Source organism: Enhydra lutris, unplaced genomic scaffold (genome assembly GCF_002288905.1).
Source record: "Enhydra lutris kenyoni isolate GAN:26980312 unplaced genomic scaffold, ASM228890v2 scaffoldscaffold4, whole genome shotgun sequence".
NCBI lineage: Eukaryota > Metazoa > Chordata > Mammalia > Carnivora > Mustelidae > Enhydra > Enhydra lutris.
This window is the reverse complement of record NW_019154088.1, coordinates 19,332,014-19,359,809: the sequence shown is the minus strand read 5'-3', so window position 1 is coordinate 19,359,809 and position 27,796 is coordinate 19,332,014. Positions and strand designations below refer to the sequence as shown.

General features: G+C 38.6%; 1 protein-coding gene across 3 annotated transcripts in view; it reads left to right on the top strand.

Moving 5' to 3' along the window:
* Nucleotides 1-1,726: 1,726 nt before the first annotated feature.
* LOC111160078 (Dmx like 2) overlaps nucleotides 1,727-27,796 on the top strand; it is a 159,903-nt gene continuing 133,833 nt past the window's right edge. For all 3 annotated transcript variants that reach the window (XM_022522911.1, XM_022522902.1, XM_022522893.1), the window contains exon 1: nucleotides 1,727-1,851. In XM_022522911.1, coding sequence (XP_022378619.1) covers nucleotides 1,765-1,851 — 87 coding nt within the window. In that variant the 5' untranslated portion in view covers nucleotides 1,727-1,764. The remainder of the gene's footprint in view (nucleotides 1,852-27,796) is intronic.

Here is a 27,796-nt window from a genome sequence, read left to right as displayed (position 1 = left end):
AGGAGCCAAAAGTGGCTCTGCGTTTCTAGTCTGGGTGACTGGGGGTAAATTATGGCACTAAACAGAAAGGAAAAGGAAAATATCCCTGGTTGTTGAGAATTATCTTTGACTCCTCCTTCTTTTTTTCTCCACCAAACATACTACCAAACTCTGCCAGGCCTTTGCCTCCTATCTCCCCACCCTTCTAATTATCCTTCACAGTGCTACAAAGTCATCTTCCTGAAGGAGCTCTGTAGAAGTTTCTGCTCAGAAATGTTTGATGGAGTCCCCATTGCATGCAGAATGAAACCTAAGCTTCTTAAGGGAGCATTCAAGACTCTCCTTATTCAAGCAGGCCACAAGCTACCTCTTGGATACCTTTCTCTTGCGAAGTATCTTCTCCTTTTCCCACCCTATATATCATCTCCTCCAAACATTAATCTAATCTTTGTTCCCTAACACATCTTGTCATTTTATACCTCTAAGCCTCAGCTCATGCTATTTTCTCTATTTGAATGCAGAGTTTCTTGTCTATCTCAAACTGCCAGAATTTTACCCCGAGTTTGTCATCTTCTCCATTACACTTCACCCATCCATCTCCTTAGTCAAAAGCATTCTTCCTTCTCAGTGGCGCATAGACTTTTGTGTCTCAATCACAACACTTTTGGCGTCTTGCCTTTTTTTTTTTTTTAGACAGCTGTGCTTTGGAATCCCTTCTGTTCCCCTGCCCTAGTGTCTTATACGCAGTATAGATTCAAAAATTGGTGATGGAGTTACCTGGAGTAGGGATCTGAGTCCTGTATCCTCACCGAAAGTTTAGCCTATGGTCTGGAAAAATCAGACGATTCTGCGATTCCGTGACATCACGCGTGGAAAAGAGTCTAGAGGAGTCACCTGTCTCTAGGGGGCCCTTTCGCTATCTAGAACACCCATCACAAAAGGTGGGAGCAAAATAATTTGCTGTCAGGGGAGTATGGCTTCTCCAAATAGTTGCAAGATATCTTTATTATTTATGTAAAATTAAATACCTTACGCTCGGTACTGTCAAAAAGCCCTACAGGATCTAAGATTTTCCGAGGTGGAATTTCCCGGTGACTGGCGTCCTCCTGAGGTCAACTGCCCGGACCATCACACAGTGTACTCGGGAGCGTACGACAGAACCCAGGCGTGTCCCCAGAGAAGGACGGCTGCGTGCCCCGCCCCCACTGGCCGCAGCCGGGAGGCTCCGAGGGAACTCCCGCACGTCTGCGCGCGCAATCCCGGGACCAGGGTCCACGCGGCGCGCGCAATTGCCCTGGAAACCACTGCGCGCGCACGCGCAAACGCGGGGCGGGGAGCGGGACTGAGCTAAGAGCCCAGCAGCTGGAGGAGGGGTTTACCCTCCCACTCTACTGTAGCTCCCTCGAGGGTGGGCGCGCGCACCGCCCTTCTCCCTCGGGCGGAGCGTCCTTTCCTGCACGCTCCCGGCTCACGCGCTACCCCGGCGGCCCCCCCGCCTCCGCCTCACACGCACCCTTGCGCTCCTCCCGCATTTGTGCGCCGGTGCAGCAGGCAGTGGGAGCATCCGGGCATTTCCGCAGCCGAGCGGCGATCCGGGCGGCCGCAGCGGTCGAGGAGCTCCCATGGCAGGGACAAGGAAGGGGGAAGGCAAGAGCGGGGCAAGGCGTTAAGCCGGAGCCGCCGAGGGGTGGGTCCCGAGGGAGGCGGAGGGAGAAGCGCTCTCGCGGTCGGGCGCGGGGCTCGTCGCTCCTCTCGCGCAGTCCCTTGCCAGCCCGGGCTCCGGAGATGCATCTGCATCAGGTCCTCACCGGGGCTGTCAACCCTGGAGACAACTGCTACTCCGTGGGCAGCGTCGGGGATGTCCCCTTCACGGTGAGCGGCGTCGGGAGCTCAAGGGGGAGAGACCCGGGGCCGAGATCCCCGTCCCGGCCCACGCCTCTCCTGGAAGGCACTGAGGGGCTGGTGGGCCCCACCTGCAACCCCCTTTGCAGCTCAGTTTCGGGGGGCGGGCGTGGGACTGTGAGTCCTGCGGCTGGTGTAGGAAATTACCCTTCAGGGAAAAGGGTAGGAATCCACCGCACTGTCCGCCCTCAGCCAACGGGCCCCCGGGGATGACTGGACTAGAAGGTTCCTCTCCTAGGGCGGCCTCGGGTCTGCGGTGGAGGAAGATGGTTGCAATCGCCGAAACCCTGAGCGTCCGTTTCGCACCTGCTCTCGGCGTGGAGGCGAAGACTTTGTCTAGTCTCGGAGCATGGAGGCGATGCTGCACCTGGCTCCCCCTGCCCGCCGCGTTAGGGCAGCGAGGAGCGCTGGAGCCTGTGGCTTTAAACCCGATACTACCCGACCTTCTTTATCTCCTAATGCAGAATCTTATTTCCAACAAGGAAATAAAAAATTTCATTCTTTGCCCCCGAAAAATCTAAATGGAAGGGTTAGAGTGACAGTGGCCTGGAAATCTATTTATCACGAGATCAGTTTGGTATCCTTCCTAGGTAATATTTAATCCTTTGCAAGGTAGGCTGATTTATTTGTTTTTAAACTAAGGCAATGCAAAAATTTTATAAGTGTTTTTTGTTGTTGCTGTTGTTTGTGCGAGTAAAATGTATGTAAACGATAACGTGTTAGAACCTTTCAGATCTCGATGAAAAAGACATGTTTTCTGAATGAGCTTGGACGGATCAGTCCTTTTGGAGAATGGATGTTGTTAGTATAGCTAATTCAAACTAAGCCCTAGAGCTTCTTTCTACCCATAGATAGACTCCCATGGATCAACCTGAGTTCCTTTTCTGTATTAAATTTATACTGGGTCCTCCTTGGAAGGCACTGTAAGCAATAAAATCTTGATTAAATACACAATGTTATTGATAACTTATACTTGATAAAACTGGAAATAGCATAATGGTATGCTTTTAAGACAAGGAAGACACTTTGATGTCTGCTTTCCAACAACATGTTTTTAAAGCTGCAGAAATAAGAAAAGCTCCAGCAAAACTGCAGAATCATTATGTAGCACAGTGCATTCTGGAACAGAATTTATCATTATGATACATTAAAAATAACCCCATAAGGTTGCCTTTTGGCAATTTTAATTTTTAAATGGATTTCAACTTGGCTTTGTTTCAGTTTAGAATGAACCTTTAAGGATATAATTTGCCTGACTTATATTGTTACACATGACCCTATCAGTGGTGTCATTTGTGTTTTGCATCCATGTGACCTAAAAATCCATATAGAGTTGAGCTTGGACTTCAAGTGTAGAGAGACATTTTGGGGCATAGAAGAAATTTCCCTTTCCCCAGTTGTGTAGGTGGGGAGGAAGTTTCCTAGCTTGGAATTGTAGGCTTCCTGCATCAAGATGTCTGGAACCTTAGGTTATGGGGTATTTCCACACTATCATAGTGGTTGTAGTTTTTTGTTTTCATCTAAAGTGGAACAGTGTCTGTCTCATTGTGGGAATGTTGAATAGAGCTAAACAAGTTCAGGTGCAGTCTGGAAAAGCTAGTGCAAGAACTGTTAGCATTGCACAGGTGTGGTTATACTGTAGGCCACCCATGACCAGGTCCTTGAAATCATTTTCAAGTCTTTACCACCTCCCTAATTCAACCTATCACCAAGGGTGATTGACTCTCTGCAGTGTGTATCAGATTTCTCCCTTTCTCCTTTCTCTCTCTCTCTCTCTCTTTCTTTCTTTTGGTTTTATTTATTTTTGTCAGAGTGAGAGAGCACACTCGAGCACAAGAAGGGGGAGGGGCAGAAGCAGAGGGAGAAGAAGGTTCCCCACTGAGCAAGGAGCTCTGATGTAGGACTCCAACCTGGGACCCTGGGATCATGACCTGAATCAAAGGTAGATGTTTAACCTACTGAGCCACCCAGCTGTCCCAGATTTATCCCTTTTCATCATCTTAGTTACCACCTTATTATAGAAACTAAATTGTATTACTTAACATAAACACTTCTAAACTGGTTTCCTTTATACTCCTCTCTGATCAGTTTATCCTCCACACAGCTGCTGGGATAGTTTTTCTCAAATACCATTTCACCATATCATTCTTGGCTCAGGACTATTAAGTTGTTCCTAATGGATGTGTTATGAAGCTTAAACTTGTCAGATGTTCTGCCATCTTTGACTTTATATTTGATTATATGTTCTCCTCATCTTAGCCCCTCTGCTATAGACCTACTAATCATCTTACTCGATCCTACATCTTTTTTTTTTTTTTTTAGATTTTTATTTATTTATTTGACAGAAATCACAAGTAGGCAGAGAGGCAGGCACAGAGAGAGGAGAGGCAGGCTCCCTGCCGAGCAGAGAGCCGGAGGTGGGGCTCCATCCCAGACCTCGGGATCACAACCTGAGCCGAAGGCAGAGACTTTAACCCACTGAGCCACCCAGGTGCCCCTCAATCCTACATCTTAAAAGATTTATTGAGAGAGAGAGAGAGAGAGAGAACAAGTAGTGGGAGGGGCAAAGAGAGGGGGAGAGAAGCAAACTCCCCACTGAGTGTGGAGTCAGATGTATTTGGGCTCCATCTTGCCACCCTGAGATCATGATATGAGCCAAAAGCAAGAGTCTGATGGTTAACCTACTGAGCCACCCAGGTGCCCCATATCCTACATGTTTATGTTGCAACACGAGAATTCTTGCTTTTTATTTTCCCGAATATGACTCAAAATTTACTTGGTTTAGGATTCCTGCCTATGATTCTGATTGTTTTGGCCCTTTGGCATTTACAGACCCTTGTTGCACACCATCTCCTTTTAATATTTTAGTTTTGAAGGCACTGATGCAGTTATAATTTTGCCATGAACTAGAAATGACCTTTTGGACTCAAAGAAGAACAGATTCTCTTAAAAAAAAAATGAGAACAAGCTGTATTCAAGTATTCTAGACTCAGCTAACAATTATTTGAATGCCTACAGTAATACAAAAAAAATAAAAAATAAAAAACCCCACAAAAGTAGAGCTCCTTTACATAGAGTGTGCCATTTGATTTGTATAGCAATCAGATAAAAAACTTTAGTTCTGAGTCAGATGACTGGAAAAGGGACCAGCCAGGACTGGAATGGAGGTCCTGTGACTTCACATCTGGTAGCCTTTTCTCCGTAGTATGTTTTTTTCCTATCAGAGTGCTTGCTTTGGAGGGTGTGTGCATGTGTTTGGAAGACATAGATATGGCCAGTGTAGTAAGAAGGACTGACTGTCTTGCAGCCAGACAGTGGTTTTTAGCTAATGCTGTCTTTCATGATAACCTGAGGATCTTTTCAAAATAGGGTAGTTCATTTATTTCAGAGTCTATAATTTTAATTTTTTTTAAGAAGGAACTATTCTTAAGGGAATTTGAAGCGTTTATGATATTGTAATTGAAAAACAGTGTGTTATACATATTCCACTGTGCGTGGTGGGTAGTGGGTGGTGTGATCATCTGGCTTGTGAATGACTGCTTATGTCACCGTGTCCCAGTCGGTGCTGTGTTGTCATGATGGTACAGTTTGTAGTGGACAGTCCCAGTGGTGTGTATCTATAGTGCTAACACATGCTATGATGGTTTTCACTTCCATTTGGGCAGGTAGTGGTTTTTAAATACAATTGTGATGTTATAAATGTGGTTGTATGTATCACCTTTTGATCATTCTGTTCTTTTCAGTGTGTTAGCTAAGTTATGGGGATACTGTTATCCTGTAATAGATCAGGACCCAGATAGGCCAAGGAGCTGATTTTTTTTTTTTTAAAACTATGTATGAGCTTTGTTGTACTTCATTTTGCCATTGAGACATTCCCAACTACCTTCTTATCTATAAGTGAATGTTTTAAGGCTTAATGTAACAGATAGTGTAAATTTTCCTTATTTATGTTTTTTATTGCTTCCCTGAAAAATAGTCTTTAGTATTAAAAAATTTTTTTGTAAGTATTAAAATATCAATTAAAATAATGATAGTACATTATTAATATTAATTTTAGTCTTTATTTAAAATTTTTTTCTGTAAGAAAATATCAATTGAAATAATGATAGTACCTTATTAATACAATTAATTAATTTTTTTCACATTTTGACCTTAAGGGGTACAGACTGTATTTTCAGATGTGTAAGGGCAGTTGGTGTTATTCCAGTCTGATAGGAATTCAACACATTTATTAAAGTTTACAAAAATTAGTCATTACCACTCGGTTTATCACCTATTCATAGAGATTAAAAACGATGTACATAGCTATGATGTAAGGCAGATGAAAGAGATCACATATAATTGGGAACATAAAAGATTTCATGTAAGATTGACAGTTGTAAAGACAGGTATTAGGCCTTTCTGAGTGGCAAGAACAACAAAAGCCAAGGAATAATGTAATATAAAGGATAAATTATTGGGTGACTGTTCCTTCACGAAGCAATTAAAAAAAAAACACAAGACTTCCTTATTAAATAAGAAAACACTAACAGAATGCTGAAAAATATAATTTGCAACCCATAACTTTTTAGGAAAATGTGTTCTGGCATTTCCTAACTTTTATTTTTTTTCCTTAGAGCACCACCGGAAAGCTAGTAACGAATGAAAAAACATTCATTTAAAAGTTAGAAGTTACTGTTATGTGACCTCTTTTTCTGGAATTTAGATACATTTTAATTCTACTGTGGTATAATAACATTCCAGTCCTAGAATTAGGGCAACATCAAACTTTGAAATGATCAACCTGTTTATACATTTAGCACAGGTTTCTTGAGCACATAGGTGTGTCAGGCTCTGTGGAGATGAACAACAGTGGTAACAACAGAAGAACAAAAACATAATACTGATCTTAGGGAATTTATTAAAGAAGTATAGGAACCTGGTAATCTCCTTGGAGAGTTAAGACATGTACCTAACCACAGCCCACTGGCTGTGTAGTGTTGTGAGGCACTCATATTCTTTGTGGGAATTCAAGAATAAGAGATCACATTTGGCCAGGAGAACGGGAAATTGGACAGAAAAATGCTTCTGTGCTTGTCAGTTATCAGTGCACATAACAACTCATACAGCTATTACAACCTGTGCTGATAGTAAAGGAAAAAGCAATAGTTAAGAATTTAGAATGCAGTTGTTCTCTAAGAGAAGTTGGCTTGTTTGTTCCTGGAAAGTAACTTCTTGTTTATCTAAATCGATACCTTCAGAGTTTGCGGGCTCGCATTTAGTGTGAGCCTGTAGATAAATATGAGGTTGTGTAAGTTTTTACTTACAGATTGTTAGCCTTCTGCCTTATAGAGGTGAGACTCTTAGAAACTACCCAGAAACTCTGGTACAAGTCTCAAATAATGCCTCCTTAGAGATGAGAAGTTAGGGACCAACTACTTCTATGACCCTGGATAACGCAAACTTATTATTAGGTTTTTCATCTGTAACACGAGGTTCTTAACTTAGGATCTTTTAAAGTATTTAGACCTTGAAGGAACATTATATGGAGTTCTCTAGAGATTTCCAAGAGGCAACAGGGAGAATGGACTAGAAACATACAGTGATTGTGCTAAAGTAATAGCTCTGGAGTCTGTTGTATATTGCTCCTCCACTGATATGTATAGGATTGTTATCTGACTTTACAGTTGGGGAGTTTGACCTCCCTTCTGGCTCAGAGAAGAAGCCATGCAGAGTGTTTATGAAGTTGTGTGTCTTCTTTGGGCCCACGGTTGAGAAGGTGGCATGTATTCATGATTGTATCTTCAGCATATGGTAGGTGGTAGTTGCCTGGGACTGTCACAGTACAGTATGAAGTGGAAGATGGGGCCATTGTGGTTGTGTTGAGGCTTTCCATGCTCTAGATATACTTACTCCTTTGCTTTATGTTCTTAGGATTTGGGATATTTAAAAGACAACTTTAGGAATTACAATCAGTATCTTACCTTGGGTCTTGGGAAGTTTTTAGAACAAATCGGAGTCTGAGTATTTAATTATCAAAAAGAGCACAGGGTGTTGGGTTACAACCGCAATGGCACAGTGGAAAAACAAGTCATGCCTGAGCAATTTAATTTCCTACTATGATAGAAAGCAAAGCAGTATTTAAAAGGGGATAATGATAGAAAATATCTGTAATTCACATTTAATAAGGCTCTTCAGGCTTGTGGGTTATTTTTTGGAAGCCAAATATTTTAATAGAAATTTTAGGGTTTTCAGTCTTCTTAAATTTGTAGAGTCCTTTCATATATTTGCTCTGAAACTGTAATTCATTATGTAACAGGATATAGAACCGGTTATTGAGGAAGCAAGTGCAACTTACACAGGTGTTATGACTGTATTTTCTTTCTCTTAGACATAGCTCCTGTTATCCTGGAACTTGATGTATATATGTGAACCCAGTTGCCTGGGCTTTTCTATTCTCAAACCTTCTCATTTCATGATTGCTAAGGGCTAGTTCAGTGGCCCCCTCTCCTCCCATTCTAAGCACCTGCAGAGTAAGATGGTTATCTTATATCCCTCTGGTAGAGAAGTCAGTAGGTACAAAAGTGTCAGTGGATAGAGTGAGACTTCTTTAAATACTACATGGTAATTTGGGGGAATGATTTGAGACCCATAAATAATATCCTCTTAGATTGTCATTGAAGATGTCCCATTAGGGCTGCCCCCTCTAAAAAGTGAGACTTCTCAGAAATAGTAACATTTAATTAATTAATTTTTAGTTTAAATTAGGCTCCATACCTAACATGGGGCTTGAACTCAAGACCCCAAGATCAAGAGTTGCGTGCTCTACTGTCTGAGCCAGCCAGGCGCCCCTAGTACATTTAATTTAATTTGTGCTAAGTCATTATGTTTTCATCCTGTGATTTTAAGAGAAACCCAGGAAGCTTGAGACTATGTAGGCATTATGGAAGGGGGCGTGGACGGACCCAAAAACACATAGAAGTTTTGGCTTAGATTCAGTTCAAAGATAGACATAGCTTATATGTTAGCTGTAGTTCAAGAACAAAATACTAACATTTTCCTTGGAGTAACACTTTCCTTCAGTTTTGTGATATGCTAGCAATTCCTTGTTTTCTCTGGCCTTTCTGCGTGTTTACTTAACGAGGATCTAATCAGAGAGAGATACTCAAATTATACTCTACTCTGCCCATTGCATCTTCTTTCATGCCTTTAATGTACATGAATTGTCAGTATTTCCAGCAAAGGCCATTTCGTCCACTTACACTTGTGGCTTTAAACTGGGAGTGAGTTTGCTCCCTAGGGGATATTCGGAGACATCTGGAGACATTTTTGATTGTTGTGACAGGGTTGTTGGGGGCGGACAGGCATCTACAGCAGAAAGGCTACAGATCCTGATAAATGTCATACAATGCAGAGGACAGCCGCCTCCCCCCCATGTCAATATTCTAGAAGTTTTGAGAAATCTTGATTGATACCCTAGTTCCTATCTTTTATCTACTCAAGGGCATTGTGATAACAGTTTCTATTTTTCTCTCCCGTAAAATTGCTTTTTCTTTCTTTCTTTCTTTTTTTTTTTTTTTAAGATTTTTATTTATTTATTTGACAGGGAGAGGTCACAAGTAGGCATAGAGGCAGTCAGAGACAGAGAGGGGGAAGCAGGCTCCCTGCTGAGCAGAGAGCCCGATGTGGGGCTCGATCCCAGGACCCTGGAATCATGACCTGAGCCGAAGGCAGAGGCTTTAACCCACTGAGTCATCCAGGGGCCCTGCTTTTTCTTTCTTATTGAAATACTTTCTTCAACAGCTCTCTTGGATTTCCTCTACTTTTACCTGCTCCCTCTCAGCCTGATTCCAGACCTCTATATCTAGCTATGACTTTGTCATCTCCCTCTTGAATATCTAATAGCTATCTCAGAATCCCTATCCTCATAACATTCTCCTTCTCCAGCCTTCCCTAAATCAGTAAATGGCTACTTCTCTTTTTCTTTTCAGTTCACTTGGAATCTTTCACTCCTTTCTTTCATTTACACCTCATATCTAATATCGGCAAATTACATTGGCTATACATTCAAGATGCATCCAGAATCTTACCATTTCTTTTTTTTTCTTTTTCTTTTTTTTTTTTTTAGATTTCATCTGTTTATTTGACAGAGAGCACAAGTAGGCAGAGCAGCAGGCAGAGGGAGAGGGAGAAGCAGGCTGTCCACTGAGCAGGGAGCCCAATGTGGGACTTGATCCCAGGAAATCTCGGATCATGACCCGAGCCAAAGGCAGCCGCTTAACCCACTGAGCCACCCAGGTGCCCCAGAATCTGACCATTTCTTATCTGTACCGCTACCACCCTGATCCAAGACACCATCATCTCTAGGATTATGGCAGTAGGTTCTTAACAGGTCTTCCTGCCTTGTTTGCCCTTCAGCCTTACCCTCCTTCAGTTTATTCTCAGTAGTAGTCAGAATGATTCTGTTAAAATATAATCAAATCTTGTTAGTTCCATGTTTAAAACTTTTAAATGGCTTTTTTTCACTCAGAGAAAATACCCGAGTGCCCTAAATGCCCTTTAGTTTTATTTCTTTAGCACCTAGAACAAAAATTTATTGGGTGCAAGAAGTACCCAATACAATAGTGTATGGAAAGGGCACTTAGTGTAATACAGGACATATTTATAGTAAACATAGTGACCACTTTTTTTTTTTTAAGATTTTTATTTTATTTATTTGACAGAGAGATCACAAGTAGGCAGAGAGGCAGGCAGAGAGAGAGGAGGAAGCAGATCATGACCTGAGCTGAAGGCAGAGGCTTAACCCACTGAGCCACCCAGGTGCCCCCATAGTGACCACTTTTATAACACTGTTTTTTTTCTAAAGATTTTATTTATTTGACAGAGCAGGAGCGAGCACAAGCAGGGGGTGCAGCAGAGGGAGCCGGAGAAGAGCCTGACGCTCAATCCCAGGGGCTCGATCCCAGGACCCCGGGATCATGACCCGAACAGAAGGCAGGTACTTAACTGACAGAGTCACCCAGGCGCCCTTATAATACTGTTTTTTATAGTATCTTTTGATATAGCTCGATGGCATTTTATAGGATGGGAGCAGGGAGAGCTGATAATTACCATCCAGGTACAAAGCTTTGCTGGTCTGGTTTGTTTGCTTATTTATTTATTTATTTATTTAAAAAGATTTTATTTATTTATTTGTCAGAGTGAGCGTACAAGCAGGGAGAGAAGCAGGCAGAGGGAGAAGAAGGCTCCATGCTGAGCAAGGAACCTGATGGGGGACTCCATCCCAGGACCTTAGATCATGATCTGAGCCAGAGGCAGACACTTAACTGACTGAGCCACACAGGTGTCTCTGGTCTGGTTTAATCTAAGGATGTATATTATGTATTGAAAGAAGTGACAGTGCCCATCAAGCAGTTCTCCCCTTTTCCTTAATTATGCTTTTAAAAGACCTCATTACATAAAAAAATTGGAAATTAGCCTAATCCTTGGAGTGTGTTGATTCTGCCTTTTAAGAGTTACATGTTTTAACAATCAGTTGAGCTAGGCCTGGAGTTGAAGACTGGGGAGGCTGCAAAGACATTGTAGAGGTGGCTGCCCTACTTGGTGGTACTAAACTCAGCCAAAAGAGTATTGGGTAGAAGCAAGATTCTCTTTAGAAAGTCATTTGAATAATATTCCAATATGTAGACAAATGGAGCATTCAAATATGGGTATCATAATTTTATGCTGGAAGAATTTTATAAAATTTAGATAAAAATAAAAAGCCCAATTTGGGGTGCCTGGGTGGCTCAGTGGTTAAAGCCTCTGCCTTCGGCTCGGGTCATGATCTCAGGGTCCTGGGATCGAGTCCCGCATCCGGCTCTCTGCTCGGCGGGGAGCCTGCCTCCTCCTCCTGTCTCTCTCTGCCTGCCTCTCTTCCTACTTGTGATCTGTCTGTCAAATAAATAAAAAAAAAAAATTAATTAATTAAAAAAAGCCCAATTTGGCCATTAAAAACAAAAAAGCAAACAAAAACCATAAAAGAACCCAATTTTTTTGCTTTAAAAAATCATTAATGTAATAATTGCATTATAAAGAACTCATAATTCAGACAAAGTTGAAATAATAGAAAATAAAAAGGAAAGTAAGGGAAGTTTCCATTCCCCAGTAGATTAGCATAACTTCATGGTTATTCTTTACGCAAAAAAATATTTGAGGACATAGGCATTGTGTCTACCCTCTAAGGTCAACCAGTTATATAAATGTGCACTGCTATACAAGAGGAGTTGGTGTATGTTGTTTCAAGATATAAACTAGTTAAACTGGGGTCATCTACCAAAGTGCTGACTTTGGTCATAGAGAAACTGAGCTGTAGCCCTTCTTTCTGGCAGTATTTAATAGTGTCAGTTTTATGTGGTTGGTATATAGGAAAAAAAACATTTTTTTTTCTTTTTGAAATGGTGGTATTAATGTCAATCTTGTGTGTTAAATTGGTACATGAAATATTTCACAGTTTGATGTAGTACAAGAATTTTAGATCTGAGAATTAAAGGATTTAATCAAAGACACAGCTAGATCTAAGGCAGAATTAACACTGGAACCCATGCTCATTCATATGGCCTTGTAGATTATTTGAACAATACAGGAGAAAGATAAAAATCATTTGTAATGGTATAATCCAGAGATAACCCCTCCTGACATTTTGGTAAATTGGACCTAGACCTCATGTGAGAATGTTTATCTGTCCTTTTTTTCCAGAATAAGTTTTAGATCGTTATTTTTCCAAGGATTTATTCCTTGTGTAGATTTTTAAATTTTTTGTATAAAATTGTTTGCAGCAACCTCTTAACTATCTTTTTAAAGTCTCCAGCATCTGGTATATTGCTTCTTTTCTTCTTACTGCCATTTATTATTTGTGCCTTCTCTTCTTCTTTAACAGAAATTTATTCACTTTTAAAATTTGTTCTTTTAAAATAAACTACTTCTACATTTACTAGTTTTATTACATATTTATTATCTATTTCATTAATTCTTATTTTAAATTATTTCCTTCTTTCTACATTATTTGGATTTATTTTGCTATTTTCTCCCTAACTTATTGAGATAAATGTTTAGCTCATTTCAGTCTTTCTTTCTAATACATGCATTTAAGAATGTAAATTTCATATTCTTAAGACTTAACTGTATTTGCTTATCACAAAGCTATTTTTTTAAAGATTTTATTTATTTGAGAGAGCGAGAGTGTGAGAGAGAGAGAGAGAGAGAGAGAGACACACACACACAAAGGAGCATGAGCTGGGGGAAGGGCAGAGAGAGAGGAAGGAGGCAGTTCTCCACTGAGCGGGGAGCCCAATGTGGGGTTTGATCCTGGGACCCTGAGATCATGACCTGAGCCGAAGGCAGATGCTAAATGAACTGAGCCACTAAGATGCCCCGAATATTTTTTTTTTCATTCCATTTTTTCCCTGAAGTTATATACTCTGCTTTTACCTTAGAAATTACAATAGCATTCTCTTTTTTTTTTTTAAGATTTTTTTAATTTATTTGACAGAGAGAGAGAGATATCACAAGTAGGCAGAGAGGCAGGCAGAGAGAGGAGGAAGCAGGCTCACTGCCGAGCAGAGAGCCCGATGCGGGGCTCGATCCCAGGTCCCTGAGATCATGACCTGAGCTGAAGGCAGAGGCTTAACCCACTGAGCCACCCAGGTGCCCCTACAATAGCATTCTTAAGTTACCATTTAACTTGCCAAAGCTGGCTGAGGCTTTATAGTCCTTTAAACAATACAAGCACTCTTTGTATTGTTTTTTACTTTCTTCCTGCTTGTAATCTGTCCTTCTGTGATAAGTCTATTCATGTTTATAAATTCTGTAAGACTTTATTATTATTTGATATAGTCAGTAGTTATTTACATTTACCTGTGTATTTATAATTACCTTACTCTTCATTCCTTTCTGCATCTTTCACATTCCATTTGGAATCATTTTCTTTCTTCCTGGAGAAACTTTAGAATTTCCTTTGGTGTGGATCTGTTGGTGTTGTAATGTCATTTTTTTTTTTTTTTTGGAATGAAAATGTCTATTTTGTTTTGTTGTTGAGAGATACTTTTGCTAGGTAGAGTATGACAGTATTTTCTTTTCGCCACCTTAAAGGTGGCCTCTTACTGTTTCTGTTGAGAAGTCAGTTACCAGCCTACTGCTTCTTTAAAAGTTGTATTTTTTTCTCTAGCAGTTTTTAAGATTTTTTTTCTTCGTCTTTCTGAAGTTTTAGTATGTTGTGTCTAGTTGTGCGTATATTTTTTTTCAATCCTGTTTGGGGCTTTTGAGATTTTTGAATCTGTGAATTGATGTATTTTATCAAATATGGAAAAATTTCAGCTGATACCGCCTCAAAAATTGCCTCTACTCCATTGACCTTATGAGACTAAACATATTGGACCTTATCACTTCATTTTTGTGTCTAATATCTTTTCCTTTGTATTTTCTTTTTATCCTTCTCTGCAGCACTCTGGATAGTTTCTTCTAATCCATTTGCTAATCCTATTTCAGTCATGTTTAATTTGCTTTATTGCACTTACTGTACTGACTAATACTAGGTTTTGTTTGTTTTTGTAGATGTCCTTTATAAGATTGAGCAAGTTTCCTTCTATTTTTTTGCCGAGAAATTTTTTTTTTTTTATCACGGAGGGGTCTTGAATATTGTCAGATGTTTTTTCTTCACTGATTAATATGGTCACGTGGTTTTTCTTCTTGAGACTGTTAATGTGGTGGATTACATTGATTGACTTTTGCAAAATGAATTAGCTTTGTATTACTGGTATATTATCCTTTTTATGTATGGTTACATTCAATTTGCTAGTATTTTATTGAGGTTTTTTGCATTATGTTTATTACGGATGTTGATCTATAGTGGTTTTTTTTTTTTTTAAAGATTTTATTTATTTGAGAGAAAGAGAGCGAACGCTCAAGTGGGAAGCAGAGGGAGAAGGAGTAGTGGACTCTGATGAGCAGGGAGCCTGATGCAGGGATCGATCCCAGGACCCCAAGATCATGTCCTGAGCTGAAGGCAGACTCTCAACCCACTGAGCCAGGCACCCCTATAGTTTTTTTTTCTTTACATTGTTTTTTGTTTGTTTGTTTTTGGTATCATTGTAATGCTGGTTTTATAAAATGAGTTTAGAGGTATTCCTTTTCTATTTTCTGTCAGTGGTCATGTAGAGTTCATGTCATTTATTCTTTAAATGTTAGGAGAATTTTCCAGTGAAACCTCTGGGCTTGCAGTTTTCTTTTCAGGAGGTTTGGAACGACACATTTGATTTAATAGTTAAAGGACTTTTCAGGTAATATATTTCATCTTAGGTGTGGTTTTATAGTTTCTGGTTCTAGAGGAATTAGTCTTTTTCATCCATTCCTTTGTTGTATTTATGTGTGTAGAATTGCATATAGCATTTATGTATTTTCTCTTTAATGTCTGCGAGATTAGTATTGGTATTCCCTCCTTTATTCCTCATATCGATAATTTGTTTCTTTTCTCTTTTTCTTTGTCCTTCTAGAGATTTATATGTTTTATTGTTCTTTTTCAAATAATCAGATTTTGATTTCATTCATATTTTCTATGATTTTTCTGTTGTCAATTTCATTGATTTCTGCTTTTTATTATTTCCTGCCTTCTGCATGCTTTGAATTTGTTTTGCTTTCCTTTTCTGATTGATTAGGATGGAAGCTTAGATTACTGATTTGAGAGTGTTGACCTGTATCTCTTTGAACATTTTTATTTTGGCCACTTTCATGTTTTTGTTTGATAATGTCAACATATGGGTCTGTTGATTCCTTTTTCCATTGTGAGTTGGGGGTTTTTTGTTTGTTTTTAGAGAGTGTATGAGTGTGGTGGGGGACTGAGGGAGAGGGAGAGAGAGAATGTTAAGCAGGCTGAATGCCCGTCGTGGAGCCGGGTGCAGGGCTTGATCTCACAACCCTGAGATCATGACCTGAGCCGAAATCAAGAGTTGGACGCTTAACTGACTGAGCTACCCAGGTGTTTGAGATTTTCTTAGTTCTTTGTATTGCTGAATAATTTTGGATTGTAACCTGGACTTTTAAAAGAATTATGTTATGAAACGTTGGATCTTGTGTAAATCCTATTGAGAATGTTGATATTTTTTGTTTTAGCAAGCAGTCTGCCTGTTTGAATTCAGGCAGAAAATTCTGACCAGCCTTCTGTGGGTTTCAATGTCAGTTCCATTTATAAAGCCTTTGCAGTCCTAGTTAAATATACCCAGTGTATGTTCCACCTAGTGGCCAGTAAAGGACCTGGTCAGTGGCCTCTCCTGTAGTTCAGTTCTTCAGGTTTTTGCTCTTTTGTTTACAAGGTATGATCCATGCATTTGTTGCCTGGGAGTGAGTCCAGGAGTTTATAAACAAAGTATATAGGCTCATTCTTCTGAACTCTTCCCTTTCTGTGATTTCCCTGGTACTTTCTGGTTTCTGGGGCTCCCCCTTTTGGTTTCTTTGTTGCAAAGTTGAGACTCTAGTTATTCTGCACTGTACTTCAGTACATTCAGGGAATGTACCTGTGTTCAGTGCCAAATAGCATTAGGATAGGGAAAGAAGAAAAACAGTGGGGGTTCACCTCACTCTCTTGCAATCATAGCTTCTCGTATGGGAGCTGTGGGATTTCTTGGGGTCTGGGATGTGAAAAAATGGAGAAAGGAAAAATGAAGGATAAATAGGGAATTCTCCATCCCTCTCTTTGAAAACTAAGTCTTTTACCCTACTTCTTCAGCCAAAAGTTAATGGTTCTTTTGGAGCTCTCTTTTTTTGCTTCTTGGTTTCATCCTAACTTTAGTTAAACTGCTCTGGTACAGTGGACTTCAAATTTTGATACTTTTTCCTTTTTTTCCCCCCAAAGTTATTTATTTATTTATTTATTTGACAGACAGAGATCACAAGTAGGCAGAGAGGCAGGCAGAGAGAGAGAGAGAGAGAGAGAGAGAGAGGAGGAAGCAGGCTCCCGGCTGAGCAGAGAGCCCGATGCAGGGTCGATCCCAGGACCCTGGGATCAGGACCTGAGCCGAAGGCAGAGGCTTTAACCCACTGAGCCACCCAGGCGCCCCTTGATGTTTTTTCCTAATTCAACTGCTATCATTTACTTTTCAGAGTTCTCAAATGGTAGTTTCGTGCATTCTGTTCATGTTTTCTGGCTGCATTCAGTGGGAGAGACATAATTTATTGCGTTTCTTACTTTGAACTTGAGAACTATGAATACCACTTTTCATATCATTACAAAATATCAGGGACCTAGCAATAAGTATAATGAAACATGTAGAAGACTTTTGTGGTCAAATTAGTAAAACTTCAGGGGCACCTGGGTGGCTCAGTGGGTTAAAGCCTCTGCCTTCGACTCGGGCCATGATTCCAGGGTCCTGGGATCGAGCCCCAAATTAGGCTCTCTGCTTAGTAGGGAGCCTGCTTCGTCCTCTCTCTCTCTCTCTCTGCCTCTCTGCCTACTTGTGATGTGTATCTGTCAAATAAATAAATAAAATCTTTTAAAAAATTAATAAAACTTCAGGGAGATGAATTCCATATTTATGGACTACAAGATTCACTACTGTAAATACATCAATTCTTTCCAAGTTTATTCATAGCCTTAATGTATTACTAGTCAGCATTGTAAGAGGATTCTGTGAAACTTGAGAGAATTATGCTACATTTTATGGAAATAGTTGGGGCTAGGAATAGATAAGGAAATCTTAATACTAAAATAAGAGTACTACTTTGACCAGCTCAAGACTTAAAAGTCTTGACCATTAAGATAATGTGGTGGCAGCCTCAGAACAGATACCCCAAAGTAATAAAATGGAGCACCAGAAACAGATTTATACAGTTATTGATGTTTGATTTTTGTCAAGGATGACATAGTAGAGTAGTACAGAAGAGTTGATTTTTTTTTCTTTGATCAGTGGTGCTGGGACATCTTATCTATATAGGAAAGAAGTAAAACTTGGCCCCTATGTACTCCATATACAAAGAAGAACTCCAGGCAGATTATAGATGTTGATGTGAAATATAGAACAATAAAGATTTTAGAAGGCAATATAGAAAATTTATTGGTGTTGAGTCATGTAAGTTCTTTATATTTTTGGATATTAATACCTTGTCAGATATATCGTTTGCAAATATTTTCTTCTGTTTAGCAGGTTGTCTTTTGTTTTGTTGATGGTTTCCTTTGCTGTGCAAAAGTTTTTTATTTTTATGTGGTCCCAATAGTTTTTGTTTTTGTTTCCTTTGCCTTAGGAGACACATCTAAAAAAATGTTGCTAAGGTGAATGTCAAAGAAATTATGCTTATCTTTTCTAGGTGTTTAATGGTTTCAAATCTTAGATTTAGGTCTTTAATCTATTTTTTTTAAGATTTTATTTATTTATTTGACAGACAGAGATCACAAGTAGGCAGAGAGGCAGGCAGAGAGAGGGGAGGAAGCATGCTCCCTGCCGAGCAGAGAGCCCGATGTGGGGCTTGATCCCAGGACTCTGGGATCATGACCTGAGCCCAAGGCAGAGGCTTTAACCCACTGAGCCACCCAGGCACCCCCAATCTATTTTTTTCTCAAGGATTTTGTTCATTATTTGAGAGAGCATGAGTGGTGGGGTGGGGAGGGAGAAGCAGACTCCCCACTGAGCAGGTAGCCTGATGTGGGACTCCATCCCAGAACCCTGGTGATTAGGACCTCAGCTGAAGGTAGAAACTTAACTGACTGAACCACCCAGGTGTCCTGGTCTTTAATCTATTTTGATTTTGATTTTTAAAAAATAATATAGTGGTCCAGTTTCATTCTTTTTTTTTTTTTAAATAAAGATTTTTTTATTAGAGAGAGAGTCTGGGGAGGAGCAGGGGCATAGGGAGAGAGATATAGTATTTTAAGCGGATTCCATGTTGAGCATGGGGCCTGATGCAGGGCTTGATCCCATGATTCTGAGATCATGACCTGAGTTGAAACAAAGAGTCAGATGCCTCAGTAACTGTACCACCCAGGTGCTCCCAGTTTCATTCTTTTGCATGTAGCTGTCCCATTTTCTCAACACCATTTGTTGAAGAGACTGTCTTCCCTATTGTACATTATTGCTTCCTTTATCATAGATTAACTGACCATATAAGCATGGGTCTATTTCTGGGCTCCCTATTCTGTTCCATTGATCTTTGTGTCTGTTTTTGTGCCAGTACCATACTGTTTTGATTACTGCATCTTTATAGTACATTTTGAAATCTGGGATTCTGATTCCTCCACCTTTCTTCTTTTTCAGGATTGTTTTGGCTATTCTGGGTCTTTTGTGTTCTGTGCATGTTTTAGGATTATTTATTCTAGTTCTGTGAAAAACGTTGGTATTTTGATAGGGAGTTCCTTGAATCTATAGATTGCTTTGTGTAGTATGGACATTTTAACAATATTAATTCTTCCAGTCCATGAGAATGGAGTATCTTTCTATTTGTGTCATGTCCAGTTCTTTCATCAGTGTTTTATAGTTTCCCCGAGTGCAGGTCTTTCATCTTGTGTAAGTTTGTTTCTAGGTATTTTATTGTCTTTGGTACAGTTGTAAATGGGATTGTTTTCTTATTTTCTCTTTCTGCTACTTTGTTATTAGTGTGTATAGAGACAGAACGATTTCTGGGTATTTATTTTGTATTCTGTAACTTCACTGAGTTTATTTACTATTTCTAGTAGTTTTTTGGTGGAGTCTTTAGAGTTTGTTATGTAAGTTATCATGTCATCTGCAAATAGTGACATTTTAACCTCTTCTTCTCCAATATGGTTACCTTTTATTTCTTTTTCTTGTCTGATTACTGTGGCCAGAGCTTCCATACTGGTTGGATAAAAATGGCAACAGTAGACACCCTTGACTTGTTTCTGATCTTAGAGGGAAAGCTCTCAAGTTTTTACCATTGAGTATGATGTTAGCTGTGAGTTTTTCCTATATACACTCAACACCAAAGAAAATATGATTAAAAAATGGGCAGAGGACCTGAATAGATATTTTTCCAAAGAACACATACACATGGCCAACAAACACATGAAAAATGGTCAGCATCATTAATCATCAGGGAAACAGAAGTCTAGACCACAATAAGCTATCATACCTGCCAGAATAGCTAAAATCAAAAAGAGAAGAAATAACAAGTATTGGCAAAGATGTAGAGAAAAAGGAGTCCTCGTGCATGTTTGGTAGGAATGTAAATTGGTACTGTCATTGTGGAAAACAGTAAGGATGTTCCTCAAAAAAATTGAAAGTAGAGCTATCCTTTGACTGGGTATTTACCCCAAAGATACAAAGATAGTGATCTGAAGGGGCACCTGAACCCCAATGCTTTTAGCAGCAATGTCCACAATAGCCAAACTGTGGGAAGAGCCCAGATGTCTATGATCACATGAATAGATAAAGAAGATGTGGTATATACACACAGACACACACAGACACAAACACACACACACACACACACACACACACACACACAGGAACATTATGCAGCCATAAAAAATGAAATATTGCCATTTACAATGATGTGTACAGAACTAGAGAGTATTATGCTAAGCAAAATAAGCCAATAAGAGAAAGACAATTACCATATGATCTCACTAAATGTGGAATTTAAGAAACAAAAGAGAAGATCATAGGGAAATAGAGGAAAAAATTAAACAAGACAAAACCAGAGAGGGAGACAAACCATAAAGAGACTCTCAATCATAGGAAACAAACTGAGGGTTGCTGGAGAGGAAGGGGGTAAAGGGATGGGGTAACTGGGTAATGGACATTAAGGAGGGCACATGATATAATGAGCACTGGGTATTACATAAGACGATGAATCAGAGGCCTGTACCTCTGAAGTCATTAATACATTGTATGTTAATTGAGTTTAAATAAAAAATGTTCAAAAACAAACTTAAAAACAGAATTACCATATGATCTAGTAATTCTGCTGCTAGGTATTTACCCAAAGAAAATGAGAACACTAATTTGGAAAGATATATGGACTCGTGTGTTTACTGCAGCATTATTTAGAATTGCCAAGATACGGAAGCAACCCAAGTGGCCATGAATAGATGAATGGATAAAGAAGGTGTGAGCAGAGTAGATTGAGCTTCATTTTTTAACTGACTTCTCTCTAGCTATGAAAGTCCTAAACAGCATCTTCCAACGTAAGGAGCCATCTTCGTTAATGATGGTTGCTCGATCTTCTGGATGACTTGATGCTGCTTCCACATCAGCACTTGCTGCTTTGCCTTGGACTTTTATGTCATGGAGATGGCTTCTTTCCTTAAATTTCATGACCTAGCCTCTTTGAGCTCTCCACTTACTTCCGCAGCTTCCTCACCTCTCTCAGCCTTCGTAGAATTAAAGACAGTCAGGACTTTTCCCTGGATTAGGCTTTGGTTCAAGGGAATGTTTTGGCTTCTTTGATCTTCTATCTAGACCAGTAAAACTTTCTCCATAACAGCATATCACTTCCTTATCATTCATGTGTTCACTAGAGTAACACTTGTAATTTCCTTCAAGAATTTTTCCTTTGCATCCACAACTTAGCTAGCTGTTTGACACAAGAGGCCTGCCTTTTGGCCTATCTTAGCTCTAGACATACCTTCCTCACTAAGCTTAATCATTTCTAGCTTTTGATTTAAAGTGAGAGATGCGCAACTCTTTCTTCCATTTGGACACTTGGAGGTCATCATTGGGTTATTCATTAGCCTCATTGTAATATTGTGTCTCGGAATAGGGAGGCCCAAGGAGAGGAAGACAGGTGGGGGAATGGCTGCTCAGTGGAGCAGTCAACACATACATTTATTAAGTTTGCTGTCTTATATGGACTTGGTTATTGTACTCCAGAAAAATTACAATAATATTAAAGATAACTGATCACAGGTCTCATGCCAACTATAATAATAATAAAAAAGCTTGAAATACTGTGGGAATTGCCAAATATGACACAGCCGTAAGTGAGCACATGCTCTTGGAAAAATGGCATCAATAGATTTGCTTGATGCAGGGCTGCCACAAACCTTCAGTTTGTAAAAAACAGTTTCTGTGAAATGCAGTAAAGCAAAAGCACGATAAAAGGATGTATGCCTGGCATATTCTAGGTCCTGGAGGATCATAGGTGACTGCTTTACGTAACTGTATCTCTTTTATATATCCTGTTTTGCTAGCTTTCCAAACTAGGATCCTCATTGCATTCCCTACTCTAATTCCCGAATCATAGCCAATTCCACATTTTCTTCGAAGCCCTGCTCTGCATATTCCCAGTCTTTGTACCAGTTTTGGTACTGGTTAATGCAAGGGACAGACGAACTGAAGTAAAAGCAAGGTTTTTGTCAATGAGCCATCAAGGAGGAGCAGTTGGGCTTCAGGGTGATGAGACTCGTAGAATCAAGACTGCCTTCTCTTAGAGGTTTTATATACTTATTTTTTCATGAGTTCTGTCTTTGGATATCTGATCCATTCACTTCTTAAACTGTTGGTTTCAGTTTCAAGTTGCTAATTTATCCCAGAACATTTATGACTTTTCAGCTTAACTTTTCATGCTAATTCTGGGTCTTTTGTTTTAAATTCTTCAGAGAAGACTTTGCTTGACGTAGGCCATCTCCTTCAGCTGGCTGATAGCCACTGTTCATTACTTTGGACCATCTTCACATCCTGTCAGCTGTGAGTAAGGAAAGGAGTTACAACATAAAGAACATTTAGCTGGGGCTCTATGCAGAATAGTGTACACTGGATTATTTTCTCTTTTCATCAGGACTGCAAGTTTAGGTACAGAATTACAGCTTAAAAATTGCAAGGGGCCTCAGAAGCGATCTAGTCACAATCTTTCATTTGGCTGGTGAAGGAAATATCTATAGAGATTGTCATAGTATTAGCACCTCTACATTCTCAGGAATATATTCTTTCCATCATATTGACAGTACTGAGAGTTTAATTATAATTTAATAGTTTAATCATATCATTTGGGAAATATTTTTTAGAACACTGTCAGGGCCATCTCCCTCAAAATATCAATACTTAGGTTAAATGAATGGAAATTTCCAGTAGTTACAAAATAAGTGGAAGTTGCTAAATATTACATATTAATAACGGTACATATTAATGTACTAATAACTTTAAAATTCCTTTTCTGTTGAAACAGTGCAGAAAGGTGGTTTTATTAAAGCATGGGGGCAGAACCTGTGGGCAGAAAGAGCTGCCAACTTTAAAATTCTTTAAATGTAAAATGTATTAACAAATTAAGGAACAAAATATAGAGTTACTTATTTTCTGCATTTCTTATAATTTAATGTAAAAAATTTTATTTCTTTAAAAGTAACCATTTAAAAAGTAGTCTTTTACTTCTTTATTCTTTATGAAGCAAATTGTTACATATCCCAAGGTTTAGAGAACAAATCTGAAGCTGAAAGGTGGCTCTAGGCTTTTATACATGTTGGCCTGTCCAGGGGACTTTTACCAGTACCGCTGTGATTTCCCTTAGAAATTTTTGATAAGTAATACTTTGAATGGTCTGTTCTTAGCACTGACATATTTAGAAGAGATGATTTTTGATTTCTACCTCCAGACCTACTTTTTGGTGAAAATGCATGCAAGCTGGAGATAGACCTGATTTTGTAATAGTTAATTAGAGGAAAGTAATTAATTATTGCATATTTCTCTTTACAAGGTCCCATTTGCTTTTCAGATTATTTACTAGCATCAGTGAATTTTTAAAAACCCCTGTTTTTGTTCTTTGTTCAGGTTTATAGAAATAAGCTTAGTTTGTATTGCAGGTGTCTCTTCCTCTTTAGCTTCATATTTAGAGGTTTGTTATATAGCTCCATCTATTTTGTCAGTAAATTATCAAAATTGGCTACTTCCTGACTAATACTTAAGATTGTTCTTTTTTAAATTTAAGGTTTTATTTTATTTATTTATTTATTTATTTTAAAGATTTTATTTATTTGACAGAGATCACAAGTAGGCAGAGAGGCAGGCAGAGAGAGGAAGGGAAGCAGGCTCCCTGCTGAGCAGAGAGCCTGATGCAGGGCTCGATCCCAGGACCCTGGGATCATGACCTGAGCCGAAGGCAGAGGCTTTAAACGACTGAGCCACCCAGGCGCCCCAAATTTAAGGTTTTAAAGTTTTACTTTCAGATCTGTTGCTTCTTTAGGTTGTTAGGAAGAGATTAAAATGAATTATTTTGTCTCTTACCATTTAATCACAAACACTTGTAGTATTTCTTTTTTTTCACTTGTAGTATTTAAGTTTTCTTCTATTTTTTCAGCCATAGATTTTTGTTTTTATGTATTATTAACTTTATGTTTCACTCAGTATACTACTTGCAGCTTGTCTTTTTTCTACTACTATAAGTAGACTGTTAATTTTGCATTTCCTGATGTGAGTTGTTTCTAAAAGGAGCAATCCCCTTTGGTTATTGCACATGTAGTTATTATTATATTATTTCTGATGTTGTTTCACCTGTCTCTTGACCTGGGGTAATTTTTTTGCTCTAAGCTTTTTGCATACTATTTAGTTTCCTTCTCATTTATTTATTCTGCTCATTCAGCATTCTTTTTTTTTTTTTTTCCTCATTCAGCATTCTTGAGTGGACTTTAGGCTGTTAGGATGATTGAATCATATTAGTGAAGTCTTTTCTTAGTCATGTGGAAAGAAGGGCTGTTTGCTCAAGGACTACCCTCTCCCCTTTTCTAAATGTAGTATGGACTTCTGTCTGATCGGCCGAAGGCTTATCTCTTTCGGGGGATAGTGGTGGTGGGCAGTAGTTGATAATAGTTAAGGCTTTGATTTTAGGTATAGAAACCTGTAGGAAGACAAGTGAGGTTGATTGAATATATTGCTGATAAGTACTGTTATTTTTGTAGACTTCAATTTTATTTTGAAAAATCTCATTAATTTTGTGTATTTATTATATGTAAATGTATAGTTAGCTGGTGATACATAAATTGGGCTTTTAAAATAGTCCATGGCGTATTGTGATCTATTTACTAAACTTTTCAAATTGGAATTGTGTATTATATAAATATACTATTTCAATGAAGAGATAATGATTTGTCCTTTGCTTAATATATTTTTAGTTCAGGCATTTTGTTCATTTTTAAAAAATTTTTTAGTTATGTATGACAAAGGATGAGTTTCCTTAACCTATAAAGAACTCTTACAAATCATTCAGAGCAACAGTACTAAAGACTTAGTTAAAAAAATGGACCAATGTCCTGAAGAAGTTGAAAATAGAGCTACCCTATGACCCACCAATTATAGTACCAGGTATATACCCCAAAGGTACAAATGTAGTGATCTGAAGGGACACCAGTACCCCAATGTTTATAGCAGCTATGTCCACAACAACCAAACTATGGAAAGAGCCCAGATGTCCATCAACAGATGAACGAATAAAGAAGATGTGCTGTTACACACACACACACACACACACACACACACTCACACTGGACTATTACTCAACCATCAAAAAGTGATGAAATTTTACCATTTACATCAGTGTGAATGGAACTGGAGGGTATTATGCTGAGTGAAGTAAGTCAGTCAGAGAAAGACAATTATCATACAGTTTCACTCATATGTGAAATATAAGAAATGGCACAGAGGATCATAGGGGAAGGGAGGGAAAACCGGGAAGACATTATAGAGGGAGACAAATCATGAGAGACTCTTAACTATAGGAAACAAACTGAGGGTTCCTGGAGGGGAGGTAGGCCGTATATGGTAATTGGGTGATTGGGCATTACAGAGGGCATGTGATGTGATGAGCACTGGGTGTTATATGCAGCTGATGAATAACTGAATTCTACATCTGAAACTAATGATGTATTTTTTTTCTAATGATGTATTATATGTTGGCTAATTAACTTTAAGTTAAAAAGATGACCAATAGCAGGAATAGTCGGTTTTCAGAGAAGGAAATATAAGTGGTTGATAAATATATGAAAAGATGCTTAACTTTCTTCCTAGTAAAAATACAAGTTAAAACAACAAGGAATGGTGCCTGGGTGGCTCAGTTGTTAAGCCTTCGGCTAAGGTCATGACCCCAGGGTCCTGGGATCGAGCCCCCCATCAGGCTTCTTGCTTGGCAGGAAGCCTGCTTCTCCCTCTCCCACTCCCTCTGCTTGTGTTCCCTCTCTCGCTGTGTCCTCTCTGTCAAATAAATAAAATCTTAAAAAAAAAGAGATGGCCTTATATCTGAGTCATCTCACTTAAAAAAAAAATGGAGATGCCAGGTTTTGTTGGATTGGAAAGATAAAAACATTTGGTAATTATCAGTTAGTGAGGAAGAGGAGAAACAGGTATTTTTCTACATATGGGGAATATAATCTTTTTGGAGAGCAGTTTGCAGTAGTTAACTGATTTTAATCACTCACCCAGCAAATTATGTCTTAGAATTTATCCTTTGGGTATACTCATACACATATATGTAATATCATAAACAGGTGTTCACTAAAGTATATTTTTTTATGGTAGTGAAATACTGGAGACAACCTAGATTAATTATGGCAAAGCCAAGAAATGGAAGATTCTGCAACTATTAAGAAGAATGAGATCATTCTTTCTGTGCTGCTCAGGAAAGTTCTTTAAGATAAATTGTTAATTAAGTGGAAAACAAGTTGCAGAATTATGTATAGTATAATCCCTTTATGTAAAAAAATGTTTACATATAGATACATTTATATGTACACTAAACATTTCAGGAAGGGCTCTAGGTAACTGAAGTGATTTCTCCTTGGGAATGAGGAGGAGTGGTCAAAGGTAGGGTGAACTATTTTTCCTGTTTGGGTTTTAAATTAGCAAATGTTGCCTTTTCTATAAGAAAATAAAATTTATTATTGAAAATATTAAAATTAAACATTTAAAATGATTTATTTAACTTGTAGGTGGTTTTTATGGATAACTGCTATATGAAAATTCTGGCTTAATAAGGGACCCATTCAAAAAGAAAATCTATTTGTTTTAGAAGTTAATTTTTTTTAAAAGTTATCTTTAAGAGTAACATGGGGCTTGAACTCACGACCCCAAGATCAGGAGTCATACATTCCTCTGACTGAGCCAGCCAGGCGCACCTAGGAGTTAATTTTTAATCCTGAGGCACATAAATAGTTAGGTGTTTAATTACATGACCAAAATGAAGAGGGGAGGGTTGTTGGGAAATTTTTGTTAATCTGTGCTTCATTTTCTTGATTTTAAGATTTTTCATAAGTCAAGATTGGTCTCTTAAGACTTTTTCTGCAGATAACTTGCTACAACAAAGTGACCATCAAAGCCAGACAGCCCTGTCTTCTTTAGCTTTTTGTTTGTTATAGAGCAAAGACCACAGCAGCAATGAGGAATTTAAGTGAATTTATGTAATTAGCCAACCAGTAAGAACAGAAAGCTGAGCAATAGAAAAAAAAGTGAAAGGAGATGGTCATTAGTGAAGTGGATAAAACAGTGTAAAGAGATCTGAATTCATCTATTTGTATTTTATTTTCTCCTAGGAAAAGTTATGTTTGTGTAGGATTTTTTTTTAAAAAGTATTTCTTTACACCTTCATTTATCTAAGACTTAAAGGAAATCTGAATAATTCGAACAGTTTGTGGGATATGAATACGAGTTTGCTTTTCTGAAAATAATGTAGTGAAGGCAGTTATATATAAAACTGAAGTTAGGGCAATGATTGTGTTATGTCCCTTAAGATACACGTAATCACAATGACATGAAGCCCTCTAGAGAAGGCAGCAATATCTTTATTACGATAATGGTAGTATTTTAATTCAGAGTACTTTATGACTTTAGAAGATGATATTTAATTTTTTTCCTCAAGTGAAATTTTGATAAGGTAAAAGAAGGGGGGGTGACTTTGTATTTCAGGCTTAGCTAATCGGCAAGTCTCTTCTAATGAAATTTTTGGATATCGCAACTAAAAAACAGAAAAGAATCTTGAT